Genomic DNA, 20,880 nt, shown 5'->3' on the forward strand with positions numbered 1-20,880 from the left:
CTTTTACTTTGCATGACTTCATCCCACTTTACAAGATGAAATTTGTGATCATTAGGATCACAGTTCTCTTGCCACAAAAAAATTCTCCTGATAACATCCATTTTATCAATTACATTTGCAATCATTGGGAAAACTGACATCATGTATGTAGGCATGGCATCCAACACACTATTGATGAGAATAACTCTTCCACCTTTCCACCTAGAGACAAATATTTGCCTTTCCAATTCACTAGCTTCTTCTCACATTTCTCCAGAACATTGTTCCATGTGCATTTTGACTTGCTCTTATCCCCAAAGGGCATGCCAAGGTACTCTTGAGGGAAGTTCTCTAACACATTTATGTTGGGCACCTTATTAACTGGGTAAATGAAATGTTTCCCATAGTTAATGTGTAACCATGAGAAGCCCAATATCAAGATAATTCTTTAATACTTAAGTTGGAAGCTCTCTGCACCACAAAAAATCAGAGTGTCATCGGCATATTGTAAATGTGATATGGCCAGGCCCTGTCTATCATTCATCTTGGCATTGAAACCTCTTATCCATTCTTTTATTTGGGCTGTTCTGAGTATGTCATTTAGTCCTTCCATTGCCAGAATAAATAGAAAAGGGGATAGGGTGTCCCCTTGTCTTAATCCTCTCTGAGATGAGAAGAATCCAGAAGGAGATCCATTTATTAGAATGGAAAACTTCACAGTCGTGATGCAGAATTTCATTCATTTTTCACCAAAACCCATATTCTCCAAAGTCTTCCAAAGGAGGATCCAGTGAAGATGATCGGAGGCTTTTTCAATATCTAACTTACAAAAGATCCCTGGGACCTTGCTGATCTTCCTGACATCCACACACTCATTGCAATCAAAATTGCATCCATGATCTGTCTGCCTTTTATAAAGGCCAATTGCTAAGCATCCACCATCTTGGAGACTACTTTCTTGAGCCTTTTGGTCAGAATTTTTGATAGGATCTTGTAAATGCTTCCTATTAGGCTTATGGGTCTGAAGTCCTCCAACTCCTTTGCCCCAATCTTTTTTGGTATCAGTGCTATGAAGGTCGCATTGAAACCTTAAAAAAAAAAACTCTAAGCATGGAAGTTTTGTACTGCTGCAACTACTACTTTATTCAGCACATCCCAACAAGCTATGAAAAATGTCATGGTGTAACTGTGGGCTAGGTGCTTTATCCCTAGCACATGCCATAACACAAGTCCTTTGTTTCCTTTTCACTGAACTGTTCTTGTAGCATGATGTTATCCATCTCATTCACAATAGTACCAGATTTGGCATTGAATTGGGGTCTCCATCTTTCTGTTTCAGCATGTAAGTTCTGATAGAACTTAATGATTTCTTCTTTGATCTCTGTTGGCTCCCCTGTGCATTCTCCATTGAATGACAGCTTGTCAATGTTATTGTACCTCTTGTGACAGTTTGCAGTTCTGTGGAAAAACTTAGTGTTTCTGTCTCCTTTTAGCCACAAACCCCTGGACTTGTCTCCAAGCAATGTCTTCCCTCTTTGCATTTTCTTCAAATTCAATGGTGAGAACTGCTCTCAAATAAATCTCATCTGTCAATTGCCTTTGATTTTAGATCCCATCAAATTCAGCCAATTGATTTAGAATGCTTTGTTTTTGCAGTCCCAAATTTCCTTGTCTTGTTTTACTCCACTCTTTGAGTTTATCTATCAAGTATCTCAATTTATTTGCAAAGATAAAGTCTGGCCTTCCATATCTTTATAGCTTTGTTTTTGCCCCTCAAGCAGGATTGTCTGCTTAAATGTGTAGCTGAGGTACATTGATGGGAAAGAGTAAGACTTCTTCTCCAGTTGACATGAAGACCAAATATAACTTCTATTTTGAGAAGGTAACAATTTGTATATATTTATCAATAGAATACCTTGCTGCTTCATCAGCCTAACAAAAAACAAGGGTGTCTATCATTGAAGCAGTATCTTCTATGCATCTTTGGTTAACCCAAAAACAGAAAAGTCTAAAGCTGTTCAACGTAATCCTTTTAAGAAATCGAACAAATTTGGTCTTATACATACACGAGGAAGGTAATCAAAAAAGAAAGAAAATCTTTCTTTTATCACTTAGGAGACGTGTGAGATGAAAGTCTCATGCACGGTTTTGAATGAGAGAAAGAAATGAGGGATCCTCTTTTCGACTCCGACTCTCCCACTCCGGTCATTGCTTTTCTTCTACCTTTGACATCCCTTACGAAGGAGGGGTATATTTGAGTCATTTAGGTATCGGGGGTATTTTTGTACCAATATTATAACAAAGGGTAAATATGATCCCTTTTGCATAGTAAAGGTGCAATTGTGACCCTTTTCCCTTTTTATTCTCCTCCCTCAACTACAATGCTCTTATCTTTGCCTCCAAACAATTTCTTCAAACTTCGTCACTTCCTCAAGCTCCATCTTTAAACTTCTTTGGATACAAGTTCCATCTTTAACATTCTTTGGGTACAAGTCCCTCCTTAGTGAGATTTCTTGGTTGTTGTATATTGTCTAATTTTGGCACCTCCTCCAGCAATTCTAATTTTCAGTTCGGATTGCCATAATTTTCATGATTCCACTCAACTTGACTGCTAAGATGTAGGGCATACCTGTGACCTCAAAAGAATTCCACCACCCTATAATTATCTCAGTGAACCGTCTATTTCCAACCAGCAATCTCAAAACTTGAAATGTGATTTCCTTTTTACCAGTCACTTCACCGGATTAATATGGGTAAGTGATCAGATTTTAACCTTGGCATTAGTGACTGTTTGATATTGTTGTATTCATCATCCTATTAAGTCAAGACTAAGGACATGTCCAGTCTTGATGCAGCAATATGATTGTTTAATCTGTACCATGTGTAAGAGGTAGTTTGGATAGGCTGAAAAAAAGTAGTTTTTTTTTTTGAAGTAGTTTTTAAGTCAAAAAATAAAAAGTGAAAACTTTAAATGACTTTTAAGTCGGGAAAAAAAAGGTGGGGGGGGGGGGGGTCCTTTTGGTTTTTAACTTTTTTTAAGCCATTTTTAACTTATTTTAAGTTATTTTTAACTTTGTCAAACACTCTCAAAAGCTAAAACTCATTTAAAAGTAGGTTTGACCAACTTTTAAGCCAATCTAAACAAGCTCTAAATCCATCCTGCCAATGGAAAATCAATCAATTCAAGATCCTCTATGAAACCAAAGAACTACTGCATAGCTCTATTATACCTTTCCCACTCCTTCCGTTGTCGGATCTGGTTATATTAGAATCACCACATACAACCCATGACGTCTACACCATCCCCTAGAAGCTACTAATTCCCACCATAGATCTTTTTTCTCCCTTATCTTGACAGAGCCAATGCTCATGTGATAAACCATGTAAAGTTTTGAGAGACAGATGACAATCTGCATGAGAAGTAACTTCAATCAAAATTGCTCTACAACTTCCTTTTTGAGAAAGGTGACAAGAAAATTAATATGTCACTTATCATCTAAAAGTGCTTAGTCTGTACGGGATCCACACCTTCACTCCTCTCATGTGTTATTTCTAGCCATCTATTTCACCCTTTCCTAGTAAGTTTGGCACAAAGCTTCACAAATTACATCCCAGCCTCCCTAGGAATTTTAGCACTTCTCTATTTGATGCAAATTGGGACAGAACAGAAGACCTTATCCAATTACAACATCCTTTCAGCAATGTTTTTCAGTGTTAGCACAAATCTGCAGCCATGACCAGAACAAGAGAAATAAAAGATGCATTTCACCATAATAAGTTTCTAAGAGATGGAAAGCAGGCTGAATTTACAAGAAAACAAAGAGGAAACAGTAACTTATATGTTTCATATAGCCGACTCCAAGTAATATCAGAGAGTTTTAGGCTAAAATTATCCATTATCTATGGGAGTAGGTTCATTTTGGTCCTTCAAATATAACCTAAGCATTTTTAGTCCCTTAACTTTGCTAAAGTGGAGCACTTTTGGTCTCCCTAACATAACAATGTTAAACACTAACTAGAAGAACAATTTTTCTAGTGGTGTAAATTTCAACTGACAGTGCTATCTCTTTCTTGATTGATGCACATTTTATTTCTTCATGCTTTCTTCATTTATTAGGATTAATATAGTAGTAGCTATTTATATCAGAAGACAATACTTAAGAACGCAATCATCAGTCCTACTCGAAAATAGTAACCATTTTCCCTTAAAGGCAACAACAAAATGGCCGTAAGGTGCGACAACTCTCCCTTAGAATAGGAAAATGAGTTTGTCCGATGGGTTTTATATTTTACAAGCCATGTGGATGTCACATGGGTTTAACACCATTACTTTTAAGTGGATTATGTTCGAGAGACCAAAAAGTTAAGGGATCAAAAATGCTTAGGTTATATTTGAAGGACCAAAATGAACCTACTCCCATACCAAAACTCTAATATCAGATGCATTAACATGAATGTGCAAGTTGAATCTCACCATAATAAATCTAAGGCATGACAAGTAGACTGAATTTACAAGAAAATAAGACAAAGCAGAAAGTTTTGTCTTTCATGAAACTCACATCTTGTAAGGATCAGCTCCAGTAAAACCAGTTGGTTTTGGAATCGGTATCAACACCTACACCAATTAAATTTCAACCCAATGAAAAAACACCATTAGGTAAAAATGAAAGAGATCAGCAGCAAAATCCCCAAAAAGTTACAACCCCAGAAGCACAAACTCAAGAAATGTATGGGGAAATGAAAATTACCTCCCGATTAACCCCGAAAATGGGACAATGTTTTCCAATCATATCATGCCAAACAGTCCTCGACTGCAAGTAAATCAACCACAAAAAAAAAAAAATTAAACGATAAAGTTCGTCTCTTCGTTCATATATATAGAGAGAAAAAGAAAATTGAAAGAGTTAAAAGGGTTATACGTACAGAGTGACATTGACCCATTTTGCTCATCGGAACGATGTCACCGGGGAGGTAGGCAACACAAGTGGAAACCATTGAAATCAGCAGCAATACAACAATGAGGGATACATTGATGTTTTTCCCCCTTAAATATAAACATACAAGTTCATTTTTCAAGTGTTTAAAAATAAAAATAAATTTCTCGCAATATCATTACTGAAAATTATAACAAAAGAAAGAACGGTAAATCTAAATACTTATTACACATAATTAAACAAGTCAATGTAATAACATTTTTGTCAATGTTGCACCTATTTGTACGTCCATCACTTATTTACGTAATATATTCTTTTTGTATAGGAAATTTAATCTATTGACACATGCACTCACATAAGTTAAAACTAGTTTAATTAAAAAAGAGTAAATCAAAATTGTAGCATAAATCGTGTTCAAAGTAAGAATTAGCCAAAATGAAGAAAAATTCGAATGAAGTTCAAGCATATCAAGTGGTTTTCAAGTTCTCTATAGTAAAGCCCTAACAAGCAAAACAAGAACCACCACACACCTTAAATCCTTATTACATAAGCAACTAATGATTCATATTGAGTAATGTTTTGAGCATATAAAGCCTCACTAAGCTCAAAGTAACTAATTGATTTCAAGTTACTCCTACCAAATTGGACAAGTTGGTAGAGACTTCCATCATATTTGGGCGTTCATTTGGATCCTCATTCAAACATTTTACTGCTAAGTCTGTGATGCCGTTAGCAAGCTCATCATTATCTTGCAGAATTGATTCATTCACTATTGATCTTTTTCCTCCTTGGAGTTCCTTAAGAATCCAGTGGTGGATTGCCATCTTCTTCTCTATACCAATGTAGCTATTGCCAATCAACTCCACAAGTAGAATACCAAATATGTAAACATCAGCTTTTAAATTCTGAATACCTACAATAACGTGTAGGATCATGTAATGTAAGTTATTTATTACACGATAAAAAAGAAAAATCTTACACATCCAAAGATTAGGATAGATCATTGCAATTCAAGATTTAGAAAACATCCAACGAAATCTTAAAAGTACAATGTGAATAAATAAAAATCATTTGTCCATCCTCTATCACTAACAAAAGGTAATAGAATAGAGATAGATACTGATGATTGAGAACAAAAGAACAAAACCACAACAGATCCAACGTTGTGTTGTTGAGGCTTATTTAAGGCTTGCATAAGCCGAGCTCAGAACAGCTTAGGGAGGGTGCTTCACCTCACTTAAACTCTGGTTAAGTATATGCAGGGTGAGCTAAGGTGTGTGACCCATTGCCCATGAGTATTATCTTGAATAAAGTGGTGGCACCTATAAATAAATATAACCAGCAAAAGAAGTTACCTTTTTTTTCTTGCATTACATATATGTTTGTACTTGTTTTCTTAATAAAACCCACACCTCAATTTCACTTAAAGTCCTAATAGACCTGGAGTGTTTTATTAAAAGCTTTTCACCTTCAAATGAAAGAACAAAGGAAATGAGAATAGAAAACTGATTCCAGATATCCTTGAGTACCAACCTCCGCCTGCTATATTCCAGATATTCCGGGTGTCTCTAGGACCATGAATACAACCAAGAAACTCACACCAAATTAATACTACAGATACAACTAATGAAAGAAGCAATGAAGAAATGGTTGAACCTAGAACATTGACCAATAGAGCAAGAATATTTGCAAGGAAATCAATTTGTCCAGAGCAACAAGAGAATGAGGAAAGTACAACATAATTACACACAATATTGTATTTTATGACATTAAGCTAAACAAAGCAGAAAGAAGTGTAAAGCATATATTAAAGAGAACGAGAGGCATCTCAAACTGCAAAAAATCTAGGTTGAATAAAAGGGGAAAAATCATGTATCTAAAATGCCGAAGAGATCCTTTCCTCTTCCATTCATTTAAGGCAGTACCTGCAATCCTTCTATCTAGATTTAGCCATAGCCACAGGCATTCTAGATTGGGTTGTTGCCCAATCTTTCCCTTTTCTCATGCATTTTTTTATGCGAGAGAAGGCGAATACAATAAATGAATTCACACCTTGAAACTTGTAACTAGCAAATTCAGAAGTCACTAACTTGGAATTTGGATTATGATTTATTTAATTTTTTGGAAACATTTGTGTCATCTTCATGGATTCTATACCTAAATGGTTAAGGCTAAAATCAAATGATTCTCCCGTCAATCTAGCACCTCCGGCAACGTTTACAACACCCTCTCCTCCTCCCTTCTAATCTGATCCATTTCTCTTTCAGTAACCGTCTCCTCTGTTCTTATTTTCTGCATTCTCTTTCTTTAACCAAACTTTATCGAAACACATCCATCTCTCTCAGCAGCTACCTTTTCTAACTTTTGCTTCTGCACGTTTATGAAGCACTAAAAGAAGCACTATCTTAGTGTTGTATAAATAAACGCAATCCACTTTTTGCTAATTAAAACAAATTGTCACTCATCGATGCATTGGTCAATAGCAAATACAGGGACAAAAGGTTCCCATCTTCTACAAGTCAGATTAGCTGTTTTTCTTGAAGGATTGGTAACATATAGCATTCAGAGCTTAGCTGGTTCAAACAAACAGTTTAAAAGATAGAAGTGCCCCTGACTATACATTTCTTCACCACAAAGTTCACTAAAAGTATAGACATTGACATAAATAAGACGACAAAAATAAATAGACACACCGTATCTAGCCTCTGGAGGTTCTCGAATAGCATGATAAGGCAAGGGCCCCCAATTATCTTCATTCGTGACCGGAGTAAGGAAACCAAAGTCGAATACTTTAATGTTGAAGTCCTGCGAGCTAAATTGAACAGTAACTTGTAAAACACCAACACGTAAGGAGGTCCAAAACGAATGAAGGTATTAAGATAGTTACGTTGTCAATCATTATGTCTTTTGGTCTGACAGTACCAAATGCATATCGCCTCTCATGAAACCAGGCGAAGAGGCTTGCAAGTTGAGTCGCCACCCTCATTCTAGCATTCCATCCAAACTGATTGCCTGCCCAAGGAACAGATGATACGTTAAAAGCACACAAAAACTAGAAAAATTCCTTTAGTAGCTAGCTCCAGTACCAGAATGAAGCTTGGTTGACAAAACTTGTGTTGGCATTTCATCATACACTAGTGCAAGTATATGCTGAAAACAGAAGCCCTTTAACTTCATCAAACATGGATGTCGGTCTTCACGCGTTAGTATTTCAAGCTCGTTCTGCAAATTAAATTTTCCAGCTAGGTTAGGGAAAAAATAAATGTTAACGGAGGAAGAGAAAAATGAGATCCAACAAATTAAACATACACAAAATCTATTCGGATGGTCAGCATAACAGGGGAACTGTGGAACAAAGAAATCCCATGTTTTGATAGCAACATTGCCCTCATGATCTGCAAACAATCTGCCGTACATAGTGTGGATTAAACATTGGGATCGGGAAAATTTCAGGGTCATATTTTCCAAATCCTTAAAGCTGCAAGGCACCGCATCCCCCACAGGTGACAGTTTCATTTTCCAAAGTGATCTGCAGACAGAAATAATCCTTCGGAATGAAATTACAATAGACGAAATCGAAGAACATATATATATATATATATAAAGAATAAATATACGAATAACTGAGAATATTATATACTTGCTCAAGGCGTTCTCGAATGTGGAAGAACTAAGCATAAACGAATCAACCAAGATACGATAACTGTCTTTCCATTCCGACTCATAATAGTTGCGCTTTTGATAGAAATACGGTGAATATTTCCAATACTTGAATTCCTTCCTCAGCTTTTCCACGCCATCCATGGAAGAGAATGGTGGTTCCGATTTGCCTTAAAGCTGATTATGTCTTTTCCTTTTGCCTTTTTTTTTTCTTTTCTACTTCTACATTATTCTTTTATGTTTTATATTTGGCCAATTACATATCCTGCCCCTAAATATGTTTAGTTTGACATCTTAACTTAAATTTATGTTGAACTAGCTAAATTATTTGTGTTTCGCACCAGGTTGAACTATTTTACTAAGCTTATATATGATCATTCTCTAATATTCGTGTTTTCAATACATACACTATATTGTCAAGAACACTTTATCTTAAGGTAAAGCGTTCCACCGAAATCTTAAAGTGTTATATTTTTTTAATTTTCATTTTTTTACACAAAAATTACGAACAATAGAGATATTGCAAGTCTAAGAAAATCTCCATGGAAATAGTTTGTCACAAATAGCGAAATTTTCTAAATTTCAGAAAGTTATAAATAACAAAATCAGTCATTAAAGAAGAGACCAAAACGTCTCGAACAACAACACTCCCATTTTTTATTTTGATATCTAAACATAAATTTATGGTTATATATCAACACACATTTTCATCGTAATTTACTCAATTTCAAGCTATTTAAGTGGTCAAAATTGATACTATGAGATCATTAATGTGCTTATGATTTCATTCAAACAAATTCTCTTCTGTTTGAATTCAATTTATTTCATTAGTGAGGTAAAAAATTTTATTTCATTTTTGTTTTTGTTTTAAAATTGAATTTGAAAAGGATAAATTCATTATAATTCACTACTAAAATTGTGTTGTTTGCCGACTGCTAAATTGGTCAGAATGTAGTCGGAAAATGGAGTTTTCCGATGACTTTTCGACTACTTTTGAGCAGTCGGCAGACTGAGCGTCGGAAAATACTTGCCGACTATAGTAGTCACAATATGTAAATTAAAACCCGACCATTAAAGTACACGAACTGCCGACTACTATAGTCGGAAAGTTAGTAAAATAATATTTTATACTACCGACTACTGTAGTTAGAATATTTGTTAAATACTAATTTATTAATGCCAACTACGGTTATCGTAATAGTTAAATAATTAAATATATATTTTTCGATCATTGTGAATGGTATTTATTAATCATTTAAGTACTCTTCCGACTACTATAGTCGGTATAAATAATTATTATATTAACTTTTTAGGTGATCTTCCGACTATTGTAGTCGGCATTTTTAATTTTCTAAACAAAATTCTATAAGAAAGCTATATTTTTAATATATAAGAAAAATGCTATTCATTTTGGTCACCATCTGCTAAATTATACTACCATTCATAGAAATTTAACATAACAATAAAACCAAATATCTAACACATTCCTAAACATTCAAATTCCACTTGATTCACAGATTCACAATGGAGTCTAAAAGTTCAAGCATCATCAAAATCAAGTCTAATAAGTATTCAATTGTTATTCAAAACGGAAGTAAATAGTTTAAAACAAGTCTAAATGTCATAGCAAATGTCTAAAGAACCACAACATAATCTACTCTTCATTAGAGTTGGTCTCTTCTTCGCCATCATCAGATTCAGCCATATGTTTCTCCATGAACTTCCACACTTTAGCATAGTTAGCTTCAGATGTTTGAAGTCGTTCTGTTAGCTTTGAAATCTCTCTTCGCATTTGCTTCCATTTCTTCTGAAGTTTGAGAAGTAGAAGCACTAGACAACGGTGATGGATGACATGAAGAAGCTTGTGCTCCAAGCCCGTAAACTCTGCCTTTCTTCACACCTTGTGCCACATTTGTCCATATTGAAGCAATATCATTAGATGTAAGTTGGGTTGTGGAACCAGCCTCAGAAGTAGGTTGTGTGTGACGCCATCCGTCCAAGCCTCTTTGAAATCCAACCTGAAATAAACGTTAAATAACCAATAACCCCATTTCTTTGAGACATAATACACAGTTAAGTAAGACAAGACAACCATCACAAAGTACTTCATTTGGAAATATTTTGCAGCAACTGGTGGTATTATCCACAATCAGTCCACTTTGAGAAACCTCTTGACAACCTGGTGGGGACTGAAACATAAGAATGAGGTGCAGAAACTTATTTTTCAATCCTTACCTATCATCATATGTTGGAATCATAAGAAACTGTTATTTCTCGCAGCACTTTTCCTCTTTCTCTCCTACATTTCCGGCGCGACGGGCAACGCCGCAGCCTCCACCAGTTTCATAAAAAGCTCTTGTAAATCCCCTACTTTTTCCGATGTATGCGTCGTTTCCCTTTCCGTATACGCAAAAGCCATTAAAAACAGCCAACTGCGGCTGGTTAAAACGGCTTTGTCCACTGCAAGCACATTTTGTGTATAGACGTGCAACTTCAGTGATATGGTTGTTCAGTCACAATTGCAGTGCAGATGACTTGAAAACCTTACCTGCACAAAATAGTGAGTAAATTAGTCGGGTTTCTACAGGTAATGTTATCTTTACCAATCTATAACATACTCATTCGTCCACGTGTATAAGAGTAAATGACATAAGCTTTTAACTTGCTGCATATTCTAGAGAGGAATGACAATGATGAAAGAAGCAGCTCTTGAAACTTTAGCCTCTTTAGCTATTTCATCGCAGGTACTTCGCTTTCAGCGGTTCAAAAAAAACTTCTTTTGTTTAAATCTCTGGTGTTCTAAACTTCATTTTCCTTGGATACTGCAGGAAGACTCTGCTTACATATATGATTCTGTAATGCCTTATCTTAAAGTTATCTTGGAAACTGCTACTAAAGATAGAAGTCGCACGCTACTTGCCAAATCCATGGAATGCATTACCATGGTTACAATGGATTTTGGAAATCAAGCAATCCATGGTTATGTTGAAAAGGTGAATACAATTTATATCTTTCCATTAGCACTTAGCAGGCATTATATAAATGTGACACTATCAACATATCTGAAAATGCATTTACCTCATGTGATGTGCCATTTTAGGTCACTGTAGTACTCATTTCACTGCAAGAAACTCAAACAGAGATAGAAGATCCAATGAGGAAATTTTCGTTACTGGTATGTTGATACAACTTAGAATTTTGTGCAACTTCCATTTTCTTTTCAGTTTTTGGCTAATTTACACTTGATTCTATGACAGGCATACGGTAGACCATGTAAATGCTTGGGGGAAGATTTCCTTCCTTATCTAATTCTTGCCATGCCCATTGTGCTAAAATCTGCTCAGCTAAGTGTTTCCAATAGTTCAGATACAGATAATTCTGATGATGAAAGGTTGGATCTTCCCATAACAACTTGTACGAAATTTAATTTACATGGATGGTGTAGGTATCAGTACTATGTAAAGATGTAGATGGTGGTGAGTTTTCGTATATTTGAATTTCATTTCACCATGTATTAAGAGTTCCACACATGCTATACCATCTGAAACTACTATGTTGAATCAGAATGTAAAGAAAGCGAATTCGTTAAGTGACTTCTGCATATCTGCCTGTTTATTTAGAGACAACATCTCGTAGTCAAAGGAAAACATCTGGTATTTCCAGGCACTTCAGGTTTCACAGATGTTTTATGAGGTTATTAGTCACTGCACTTAAATAGCACTGTTTGATGAGATAAATTTCCATTACTAACCTGAAATGCAGTCTATTGGAAACAGTCTCTCTACCTTCAAACGTAGGGGTAAGGTTTGTGCACACACTACCCTCCTCAGATCCCACAAGTGGGATTACACCGGGTATGTTGTTGTTGTTGTAACCTGAAGTTGGTTGCAGGAAAAAGGTGAAATAAACAACTTATTGGAAAAAAATTAATGAGGATGTTTTCAGCTGACATAAGTATCTTCTGTAGCATGATTAAAGTCACCGCTGGGAAGAAAAAAGATTGGGATAAGAAGTGCATTTCTGGAAGAGAAGGCCTTGGCCTGTCATATGTTATGCTGCTTTGCAGCTGAGTTAAAGGGACGGCTGCTTTTATGGGTTAATGAGGTCTGTCTAGAAAATTACAGGTCATAGCTAATCTCTTTTACGAGGCTTACAAAGGGGCATGCAGATTTTTACCTAGCTTATGGTTTATGCAGGTTGTTAGTGCTTTAGTAACAACCTGCATTTACCTCCTGCTAATTCACTGATAGTTGCTCTCCTCTTTATCACTCACTCTCTCCTATATAACACTCCCATCACAACGTATATATATACATTCTCTGCTTCTAGAATGTTCTCTTGCTTCTATAATTCTCGCAAGTTCTACACTTGTCAAGCACTCGGGAACATCAGAATTCTCACAATCTGAGTAGCCCACACAATCTGCATATTGCCACGCATCACTAGCATCACACTGAACCCACAATCCTTTATATCTGATGCTTTCACTCACAGAACCACATAAACACTCAACACGCTCTCTTTTCAGTCTTTTCAGACTATTCTTCTGACCCTCATCACACAGAAATTCACCAGTAAAATTGCCAATGGAGATGATGCCACCTGATGTGTAAAGATACAAGCAAGCAGCTCAACAGTCTTTCCTAGCCCCATCTCATCTGTAACATAACAATAACAGAAGAAGCAACCAAAGTGAAGTAAGGCGTTCAATGACTGTAAAATGTCAAAAGGCGCTGTTCACAGTTGAGGTACTTAATATTTGCAGAATTGCCTAACATCTTATATAATAAAACATCCAAAGAATAAGCCAATTACTAATATGGAAATTATATCAGAAAACAAGAAATCCATCCCCTAACTCAGTGATACAGTAACTAAATATGAGGGAACTGTTTCAATACAAAAGAAAAATGAAGGAAAAGAGAACTCTTTCAAAGAAATGTTTGTTATCCAAAGCAATCACATGTAAGATAGTAAATTAAATCGACATTTTTTACGATTGACATCAATAAAATGATATAATTATTAAGTTAGGTGCAAAAAGCATCTCCTTGACGCTGAAGTTCTGTTCCGAAAAATCTGATGGTGTCTTTGAAAAGAAGTATAGAACATAAAGTACAGACCAGAAGAATCAATCAGGTCACAGAAGACCCACAAGAGAGTATAAAGAGCTTCTAAAGCGAGCTTTAGGTTCAATGAGAGATGCCCTCTTCAATATGGCTTGCGCAATCCTCACCTCTTCAGCTAGCTTTTGGAGTTGACTTAGGCCCAAGGTCCATAACAACAACAAAGAGATGTACAAAATTAAGAAAGTACAATCAGCATGTCTACCATACACAGTTTCAGAACCAATAACCTGATCAATAGGTCAGTCAAATACTTTTCAGAAGTTGTCACAGAGCAAATAATGGATAGGCACTGGGGGACAAGCACCAGACAACAGTGCGTAAGAATCAAACAAGGGAAGCATTCGTCACTTTTACAATAGTAATAAAATACATTCAGGAACTAACCAACAACATTCAACATCACAACCACGTCGCTCCAAAACCAAACAGATAGAACTAACTGAGTTCAATCACTCAAAGAGAAGGACGACTCTGCTCTGGTAAGGAGTAACTAGGTTGTAGATCCATAAACCACACTTTTGAATTAATAGCAGAACCAGTAACTCTTCCAAAGCTAGACTCCAGTATGATTTTTTTAAGCTGTAGCATCATGTAGGCAATGATACCTTGATTTCAGCATTAAGAACTGACAAAAAGCAGTAAGAGCAGCACTTCTACCTTAACACAACTCTCTATCCAAGCAACCTCAAAAGACAGAAAAAGGAAATTGCAGGCTGAAGGATACCTTTTCTCAAATCTAAGAGCTCTACGATCACCTTCATGCCTGTCAGAGTCGTGTGATAAGTACTCTTTCAGTACATCATAAGTTGTCAAAACGATGTTGGCATTGAGAAGTTTATTTATATCTGGCAAGGGTGTTTGTGATAAAGAGTTATTCCTCACTCCTTCATAAATGCATGTCTTCGTAGCACCAGGACTTGTATGACTAGCAATAGGAAGAAATGATGGGTAAGCAATCCAGATAAGAAACTTGAATAAAAATTCAATAAAGAATAGAACTAAATTTTAGCATATGTAGCCTAGAAAGGAAAGAAAACTAACACTAAACCTATTTCACATTGCCATGAAAAACAACCTGCTCTTAGTCATCATAAGAAGAAGAGCACATTAGGAAAAACTGTAAGGTCAACCAACAAGAGACTGTACAAGCTAAGACCATAGGATAAAGGAAACCAAAGCTAGCAGTTGACCCTCGTTTATTGATGTCAACTTTGCGATTATTGGGAGATTCATTCACTAAATTTATAGATTCACTTGTACCATTTTTTCAACTTGTATGAATGTATAAAAAAAAGAACAGCGGATACCCGTGTTGACATGTTAATGTCACATTCATGATATTGGCAGAGAGAGATGGAAAAGTCTTTGCTTAAAAACGAGTGATCCTTTTGTAACACTCCGGAAATCTAATGACCTAAGCTAGGGCCTAATTGATGACTAATACTTAATGAGAGTAGAAATGATGTCCAAAACAGGTTGGACTCATGAGGGTCAAACCACGAGGCGTGGATTGTACTCACGCCCCATGGATGGGAGTCGTGAGTCCACACTTAGAATCCTCCAAGTGGACTCTAAAACGACCCCCCTCAGATTCAAACCACGGACGTGTAGTACGGACCGTAGATTGACTCACGGTCCGTGGAAAGGGTCTCGTGAGTCGAGATTTAGTCTCCTCACAGGGACCTTCATCTGTACCCTCTCAGTTCCTAACCACGGACGCGCAGTACGGTCCGTGGACTAACTCACGGTCCATGGAAAGGGTCTCGTGAGTCGAGACTTAGTCTCCTCACAGAGACCCTCGACAGCACCCTCTCAGGACCAAACCACGAGTGACCAGCACGGTCCGTGGATCAATCCACGCCCCGTGGACGGGGACTTGTGGATGGCACCTGAGCTTACTGCCTCCACACGATTAAAGTGGGGGTAGTTTGGTAATTTACTAATTAATTACTTAAGGGTTAAAAATGGTTATAAATAGTTATTAGAGTATTATTTAGTAATAAAAAGTCTTCCACATTATATCTCCAAATCATAAAAATCAAAACCCACTTCTCTCTAAAATTCTCTCTCTAAAGACTCTAGAAGAAGAAGTTTGCTTTGGAGCTAGGGTTTCAAGGTTTCTTCTCAAATTGCTTGGAGTTCTCCATTGATTCTCAAGGAATCAACTTAGGTACGGTTGCTTTTCACTCTTGGGATCTTTTCCCCAAGAGGCCCTCTCAAAATTGGATTTCAAAGTTCCACAAATTCTAAGTTTTCTCTCAATTTCGTGGGTCACTTTCCAAATATGATTTCTTTGGTTTATAATGATTAATTATGGTTGTATATTATGGTTTATGAATTAATTAATGTAGTTTTGTTGGTTTTTGAACAAGTCTCCACAAGACCCATGAATTCCCCTTCTTTCTCCCTTCAAAACCCTAGTAAGACTTCATTGATGAATTAAGAATGAAGATTTAATATGAAAGAGTGGTATTGATTATTGTATTGTGATGTTGCTCTATATGATAGTTGATTAGCAATAAATTAGGGTTGAATCTTGGTATGAACCTTGAAGGCTATGAATGAAGGTTATCGAATTTATGAATGTTTATATATTGAATTGTTGATCCAATGGTGGAGGTGCTACTTGATTATGATTTGTAGGAATTGAGTTATGTTCTTCTTCCCTACAACCCTAAGTGTTGACAAGTATGCTATGATACAAACATGAATGTTAAGCTATGATTATGGTAGTGTTGGGATGATGAATAGAAAGTAAATCTCATGAACACTATATGACTATGTTATGAATATGTTATGATTATGTGAAAGACCATTCTCTCCCAATGTAGGTTCTATGATGAAAGGCCATTCTCATCTTAGAAACCTTTGAGCTAATGATATATGAGGGATTAAGTCCCTAAATCCTATCTTATGAATTAATGTTAAGTAAATGCTTGAAGATGCTTTAAAAAGGGAATTGTGCTTAGCACCGAGTGAACATGAATATGAGATGGAAGCTTTTACGTTTAGCAAGTCCGGCTTCCCATATGGGTTCCTTTTACGTTTAGCAAGTTCAGGTTCCCAATTTTATATATGTTGTCTCATGAGATGAAAACCTTCTACGTTTAGCAAGTCCGGGTTTCTAGTAACAATCTCCTTGTTCCATAACTATGTTTGCCCACATAGGACCTTCGCTAGTGGATCCACCTAGATGCTATGATGTTAGTTCTACCTTGGCAAGTGGAACACTCTCTTTTCGGTGTGGGAGTAGAACACCGGATTCCATGAAGCTCACATGGTCTATGTCGGTTATTGCTAATATCCCTACGGTAAAAAGATGAGTTAATGAATGAATATGACCTATGAGAATGACTTATGAACTCTAACTAGAACTACTTGAGGGATACTACTTAGTATAGGCGAGGGTATGGACTTTACCTATGCATTGCACAAGTGGGTTCTTTGGGGAGTCCTTGTGTGAGTCCTTTATACATGGTACGATATGAATTATGTTAAAGTTGGTTTCACCTATTATGATGTTGTTTATGTATGTGACTACACTTGTGTCTTCTTGATGGCTTTACTTAGTATATATGGGGGTATGGGACTTCATATGTACACTGCACAAGTGAGCTTGATAAGGGGGTCATGGGTGGTGTATTATGATGGTATGATGCAAATGGAACCCTAAGTATTTAACGTATGAGTTATGGGTTCTTGTTAAAATCATGAATGTCCCTTTACAATGTAATGTGAATTGGTTAAATGTCCCTTGAATATGCATTATGGGTTTTATATTGAAATAGCATGTTTTCAACTAAAGGTCCCTTTTATGCATGATATTAAATTGGTTTTAATTGCATGGCTTCTATACTTAGTACAAATGTTTTGTGCTAACCCATATTTCTTTCTTTTTCTACTAAGTGTATTCTAGGAAGTGATTGTGCTAAGAAGAGGTTCAAGCTTGGGATTAGATTTTTCTCCAAGACTTTTTGGTATGTCCTCAAGTTCCGAGGGCGCACATTATGACCCTATATTCCTCGTATTGTAATAGACTATTAGATTCCTTATGTACTTGTCATTTTGAGACAATTCTATTGTAAAGGGCTATGGTCCCTATTTGAGATTCTTATGTGTACTTAGATGGTTTCATGGAGATGATGATGTCTAGACATCCTACTTTCTATTTTCTAGTATGAGACACTTTGACATTGATGATGAAAAGTTTTTAAATTTCCGCATTATTCAATGTCTATATGCAATGAAGAATATGCTAAGCGCTTGAATAAGACCCCTTCGGGGTCAAGTATGCCGTGTTACGCCTAGGGGGTGCTCTCGGGGCGTGACACCTTTACTCTTGTTTTAAGGTTGCGGTCAGAATAGCCAGACATGATTGACAAGGAATGAGCACAACTCATGTTATTTATTTACTATTAATAGAATTGATCAACTAACTCTGCGTGTTTTTTACTCTGTCTTCTTTTATCACTCATGACCTCACAAATTCCGTTCAAACCCCGTCCTTTTACCTTAACGGAACGTAAACTAGTATAATAAACACAAGAATCTTCCAACCAGACAAGAGGTTTCAATCAATTCACTGGATAGCATATTTTGTTCAGCAACAATTAATATAGTAATCTTGAACCAGTTATACTTATTTAAAATGATGATTCATCTCTATTTTCCAGCCTGCAATATACCCCCTCCTTACCCTCAAAAGATTTGTGTTTCCAGCCTAGTATGTAGTATATATCACCATCTAAAATTAACCAAGCATGCAAAATCTATTACCTCAACCCAAATAAAGGGGTTCTTCACACAAAGGAAGATATAGTTGAACTCTATCAATGTACTCTATTAGAGTAATAGTTAAGGCAAAAAACGAGTATTGCTCGTAGGGACTAGAGACCTGCAACTTTCTTCCTACTAATCAGGCGTGATGATCCACCAGTTCCCAGACACTACCAATAGTATACACATAAGAGACGGACATATGTAGGTGAGAACTCCGAAATAACAGAACAAACATTATGGTACATTCAACATCTATCCCATAACAAACCAACGCATGCAATCAAATAACAAATAAAGAATCAGGATGTAAGGCTACAACCACCAAACATTTTCAGATTAAATACTCTTACCAGCTACATGATGATCAGTTTTTACCACTTGATGCGAGCATAGTGTAAGCTAAGTAAAGTAAGCAACTGATCTCACTTAAAATCCTATTGTAAATAAAACAAATACGACAAGTACAAAATGATAAATGGTACAGATAGTACTAGTATTTACAATTACCTGTTAAATGTATAGTTATACAAATTCTGAATAAAATTGGAAGTGATTTTTCCCCTTTTTATATGGAGAATTATCAGAAAGCGGAAGCAAAATCGAGCCCATCACGCAAAGAGTAATAACAACAAAGAGAAACAATAACAAACGCAAGAAAATGCTTAATTGAGGAAAACATTCATACGTATGTATTTTTGAAACAATTTTCTAATTCAAACAACCCTTGGAAGGTTCCTCGAGCAAAATTACAGTAAGAGACTTTACAATAACCAAATTGAAACCCTAAAGAGGAAGAGACTTTACAACACCTCAACCAAATTGAAACCCTAAAAAGGAGAAGAGTTTACCGTACCTCTTTCAAACCATTCTAGAAACGATTTGTCCTTCTAGATTCTGGAAACGATTTATCCTTGTGAAAAAATTCGCTGTGAGAAGAGTTTACAGTAGCTAATCCTTTTAGATTTTAGAGACTCTTTGATTTTGTTTTTTGTGATACTTTGACCAAAAATGGTCAAATCTTCTATCTATATATGAGAAAATGATCAAAATGGTCATTAGTGTATGTCTTTGATTCTATTTGGTCCTTAATATATGAACTTGATGGAAATGGTCATTTATGTATCATAAATTGTGATCAATTTGGTCTTAACTTTAAAATTAATATATTTCATTTTTTTTTGCCGTCAAAATATACGAAATATGTAAAAGATGCGCTCGTTCAAGACTTTCCTTCCCTTGTTTCCAAAAATTTCAAAAGGGCACATCAAATTTTTTTTAACCAAAAGAGCAAAGGAACGATTTTCTTCTGACAAAATTGACGTCGTTACTCCTTTAAAAAACATAAAAATCGCTGCCGGTTCAAAAAAAAAATCTTTTTTCTTTAAAATCGCTGTTGTGAATTTATTTTTTTAACAACGCTGCCCCAGCAGCGTTTAAAAAATAGAAATAGCTGCTATAGCAGCCATTTTCTGAAAAAAAATTAATTTTTTTTTAATTAAAAATTCCCGAGGTGAGGATTGCTTAAAAAAATAATAGGAAATCGCTCCACGTGTAGCGATTTAAGTTAAATTTTTTCTTTTAAATAATCGCTGCCACGGCAGCGATTTCAGTAGAAAAAATTTCCCAATTGAGTTACTTTATAATTTGTTATTGTATACTTTTTGATTGCTAGCAACAATTGGAAAATAATAATAAAAATTCTTATTGAAATCGCTGCCAAGACAGTGATTATTTTAAAAAAAATTTTAACTAAAATCGCTACACGTGGAACGATTTTCCATTATTTTTTTAAGTAGTCCCGCCTCAGGAATTTTTAATAAAAAAAAATTAAAACTTTTTTAAGAAAATGGCTACTATAGCAGCTATTTCTATTTTTTAAACGCTGCTAGGGCAACGTTGTTAAAAAAAAATTCACAGCAGCGATTTTAAAGAAAAAAGAAAAAAAAATTTGGACCGGCAGCAATTTTTATGTTTTTTAAAGGAGTAACGGCGTCAATTTTGTCAGAAGAAAATCGCTCCTTTGCCCTTTTGGTTAAAAATAAATTGATGTGCCCCTTTTGGAATTTTTGGAAACAGGGGAAGGAAAGTCTTGAACGAGCGCATCTTTTACATATTTTGTGTATTTTGACGGCAAAAAAAAATGAAATATATTAATTTTAGGGTTAAAGGACCAATTAATCACAATTTATGATACATAAAGAACCATTTCCATCAAGTTCATATATTAAGGACCAAATGGAATCAAAGCCCATACATTAAGGACCATTTTGATCATTTTCTCATCTATATATATATAATATATAATAGGAGACGAAAAAAAAGTGACACGTGTTAGTATCACAAAAATTCAATAATTTAATAATTCAAAAAATAGATTAAAATTAACAAAAAAAAAAAAA

General features: G+C 35.7%; 2 protein-coding genes and 1 long non-coding RNA gene across 4 annotated transcripts in view; 1 reads left to right on the forward strand and 2 right to left on the reverse strand.

Annotated features, from left to right (window-relative positions):
- LOC125871080 (uncharacterized) overlaps positions 1 to 20,880 on the reverse strand; it is a 46,324-nt gene that overhangs the window by 18,344 nt on the left and 7,100 nt on the right. Inside the window, exons 2-4 of the mRNA XM_049551671.1 lie at positions 4,903 to 5,004; positions 4,728 to 4,790; positions 4,539 to 4,594 (exon numbers count right to left, since the gene is read on the reverse strand). Of these exons, the coding sequence (XP_049407628.1) occupies positions 4,539 to 4,594; positions 4,728 to 4,790; positions 4,903 to 4,974 (191 nt within the window). The 5' untranslated portion in view covers positions 4,975 to 5,004. The remainder of the gene's footprint in view (positions 1 to 4,538; positions 4,595 to 4,727; positions 4,791 to 4,902; positions 5,005 to 20,880) is intronic.
- LOC125871068 (wall-associated receptor kinase-like 3) lies at positions 5,304 to 8,808 on the reverse strand. Of its 2 annotated transcripts, XM_049551657.1 has the most exons (6): positions 8,554 to 8,806; positions 8,223 to 8,442; positions 8,000 to 8,135; positions 7,801 to 7,925; positions 7,607 to 7,718; positions 5,304 to 5,826 (listed from the first exon to the last, which is right to left on the reverse strand). In XM_049551657.1, the coding sequence occupies exons 1-6, from the start codon at positions 8,715 to 8,717 to the stop codon at positions 5,537 to 5,539; spliced, it is 1,047 nt and encodes a 348-aa protein (XP_049407614.1). In that variant the 5' UTR covers positions 8,718 to 8,806; the 3' UTR covers positions 5,304 to 5,536. The 2 variants fall into 2 exon arrangements, with proteins under 2 accessions (XP_049407614.1, XP_049407613.1); XM_049551656.1 differs by having other exon boundaries at positions 8,000 to 8,442; positions 8,554 to 8,808.
- Positions 10,813 to 12,551, forward strand: LOC125871095 (uncharacterized). The gene is made up of 2 exons (XR_007446971.1): positions 10,813 to 11,160; positions 11,252 to 12,551. It is a non-coding gene; the product is annotated as an uncharacterized LOC125871095 (long non-coding RNA).

Source organism: Solanum stenotomum, chromosome 7 (assembly GCF_019186545.1).
Source record: "Solanum stenotomum isolate F172 chromosome 7, ASM1918654v1, whole genome shotgun sequence".
NCBI lineage: Eukaryota > Viridiplantae > Streptophyta > Magnoliopsida > Solanales > Solanaceae > Solanum > Solanum stenotomum.

Coding starts and splice junctions, on each gene's coding strand:
- LOC125871068 (XM_049551656.1), bottom strand. CDS start 8,717: ATGGATGGCGTGGAAAAGCTGAGGAAGGAATTCAAGTATTGGAAATAT. Junction 8,443..8,553: donor TTCGAGAACGCCTTGAGCAA/GTATATAATATT, acceptor TTCTGTCTGCAG/ATCACTTTGGAAAATGAAAC. Junction 7,719..7,800: donor AAGACATAATGATTGACAAC/GTAACTATCTTA, acceptor TTTAGCTCGCAG/GACTTCAACATTAAAGTATT.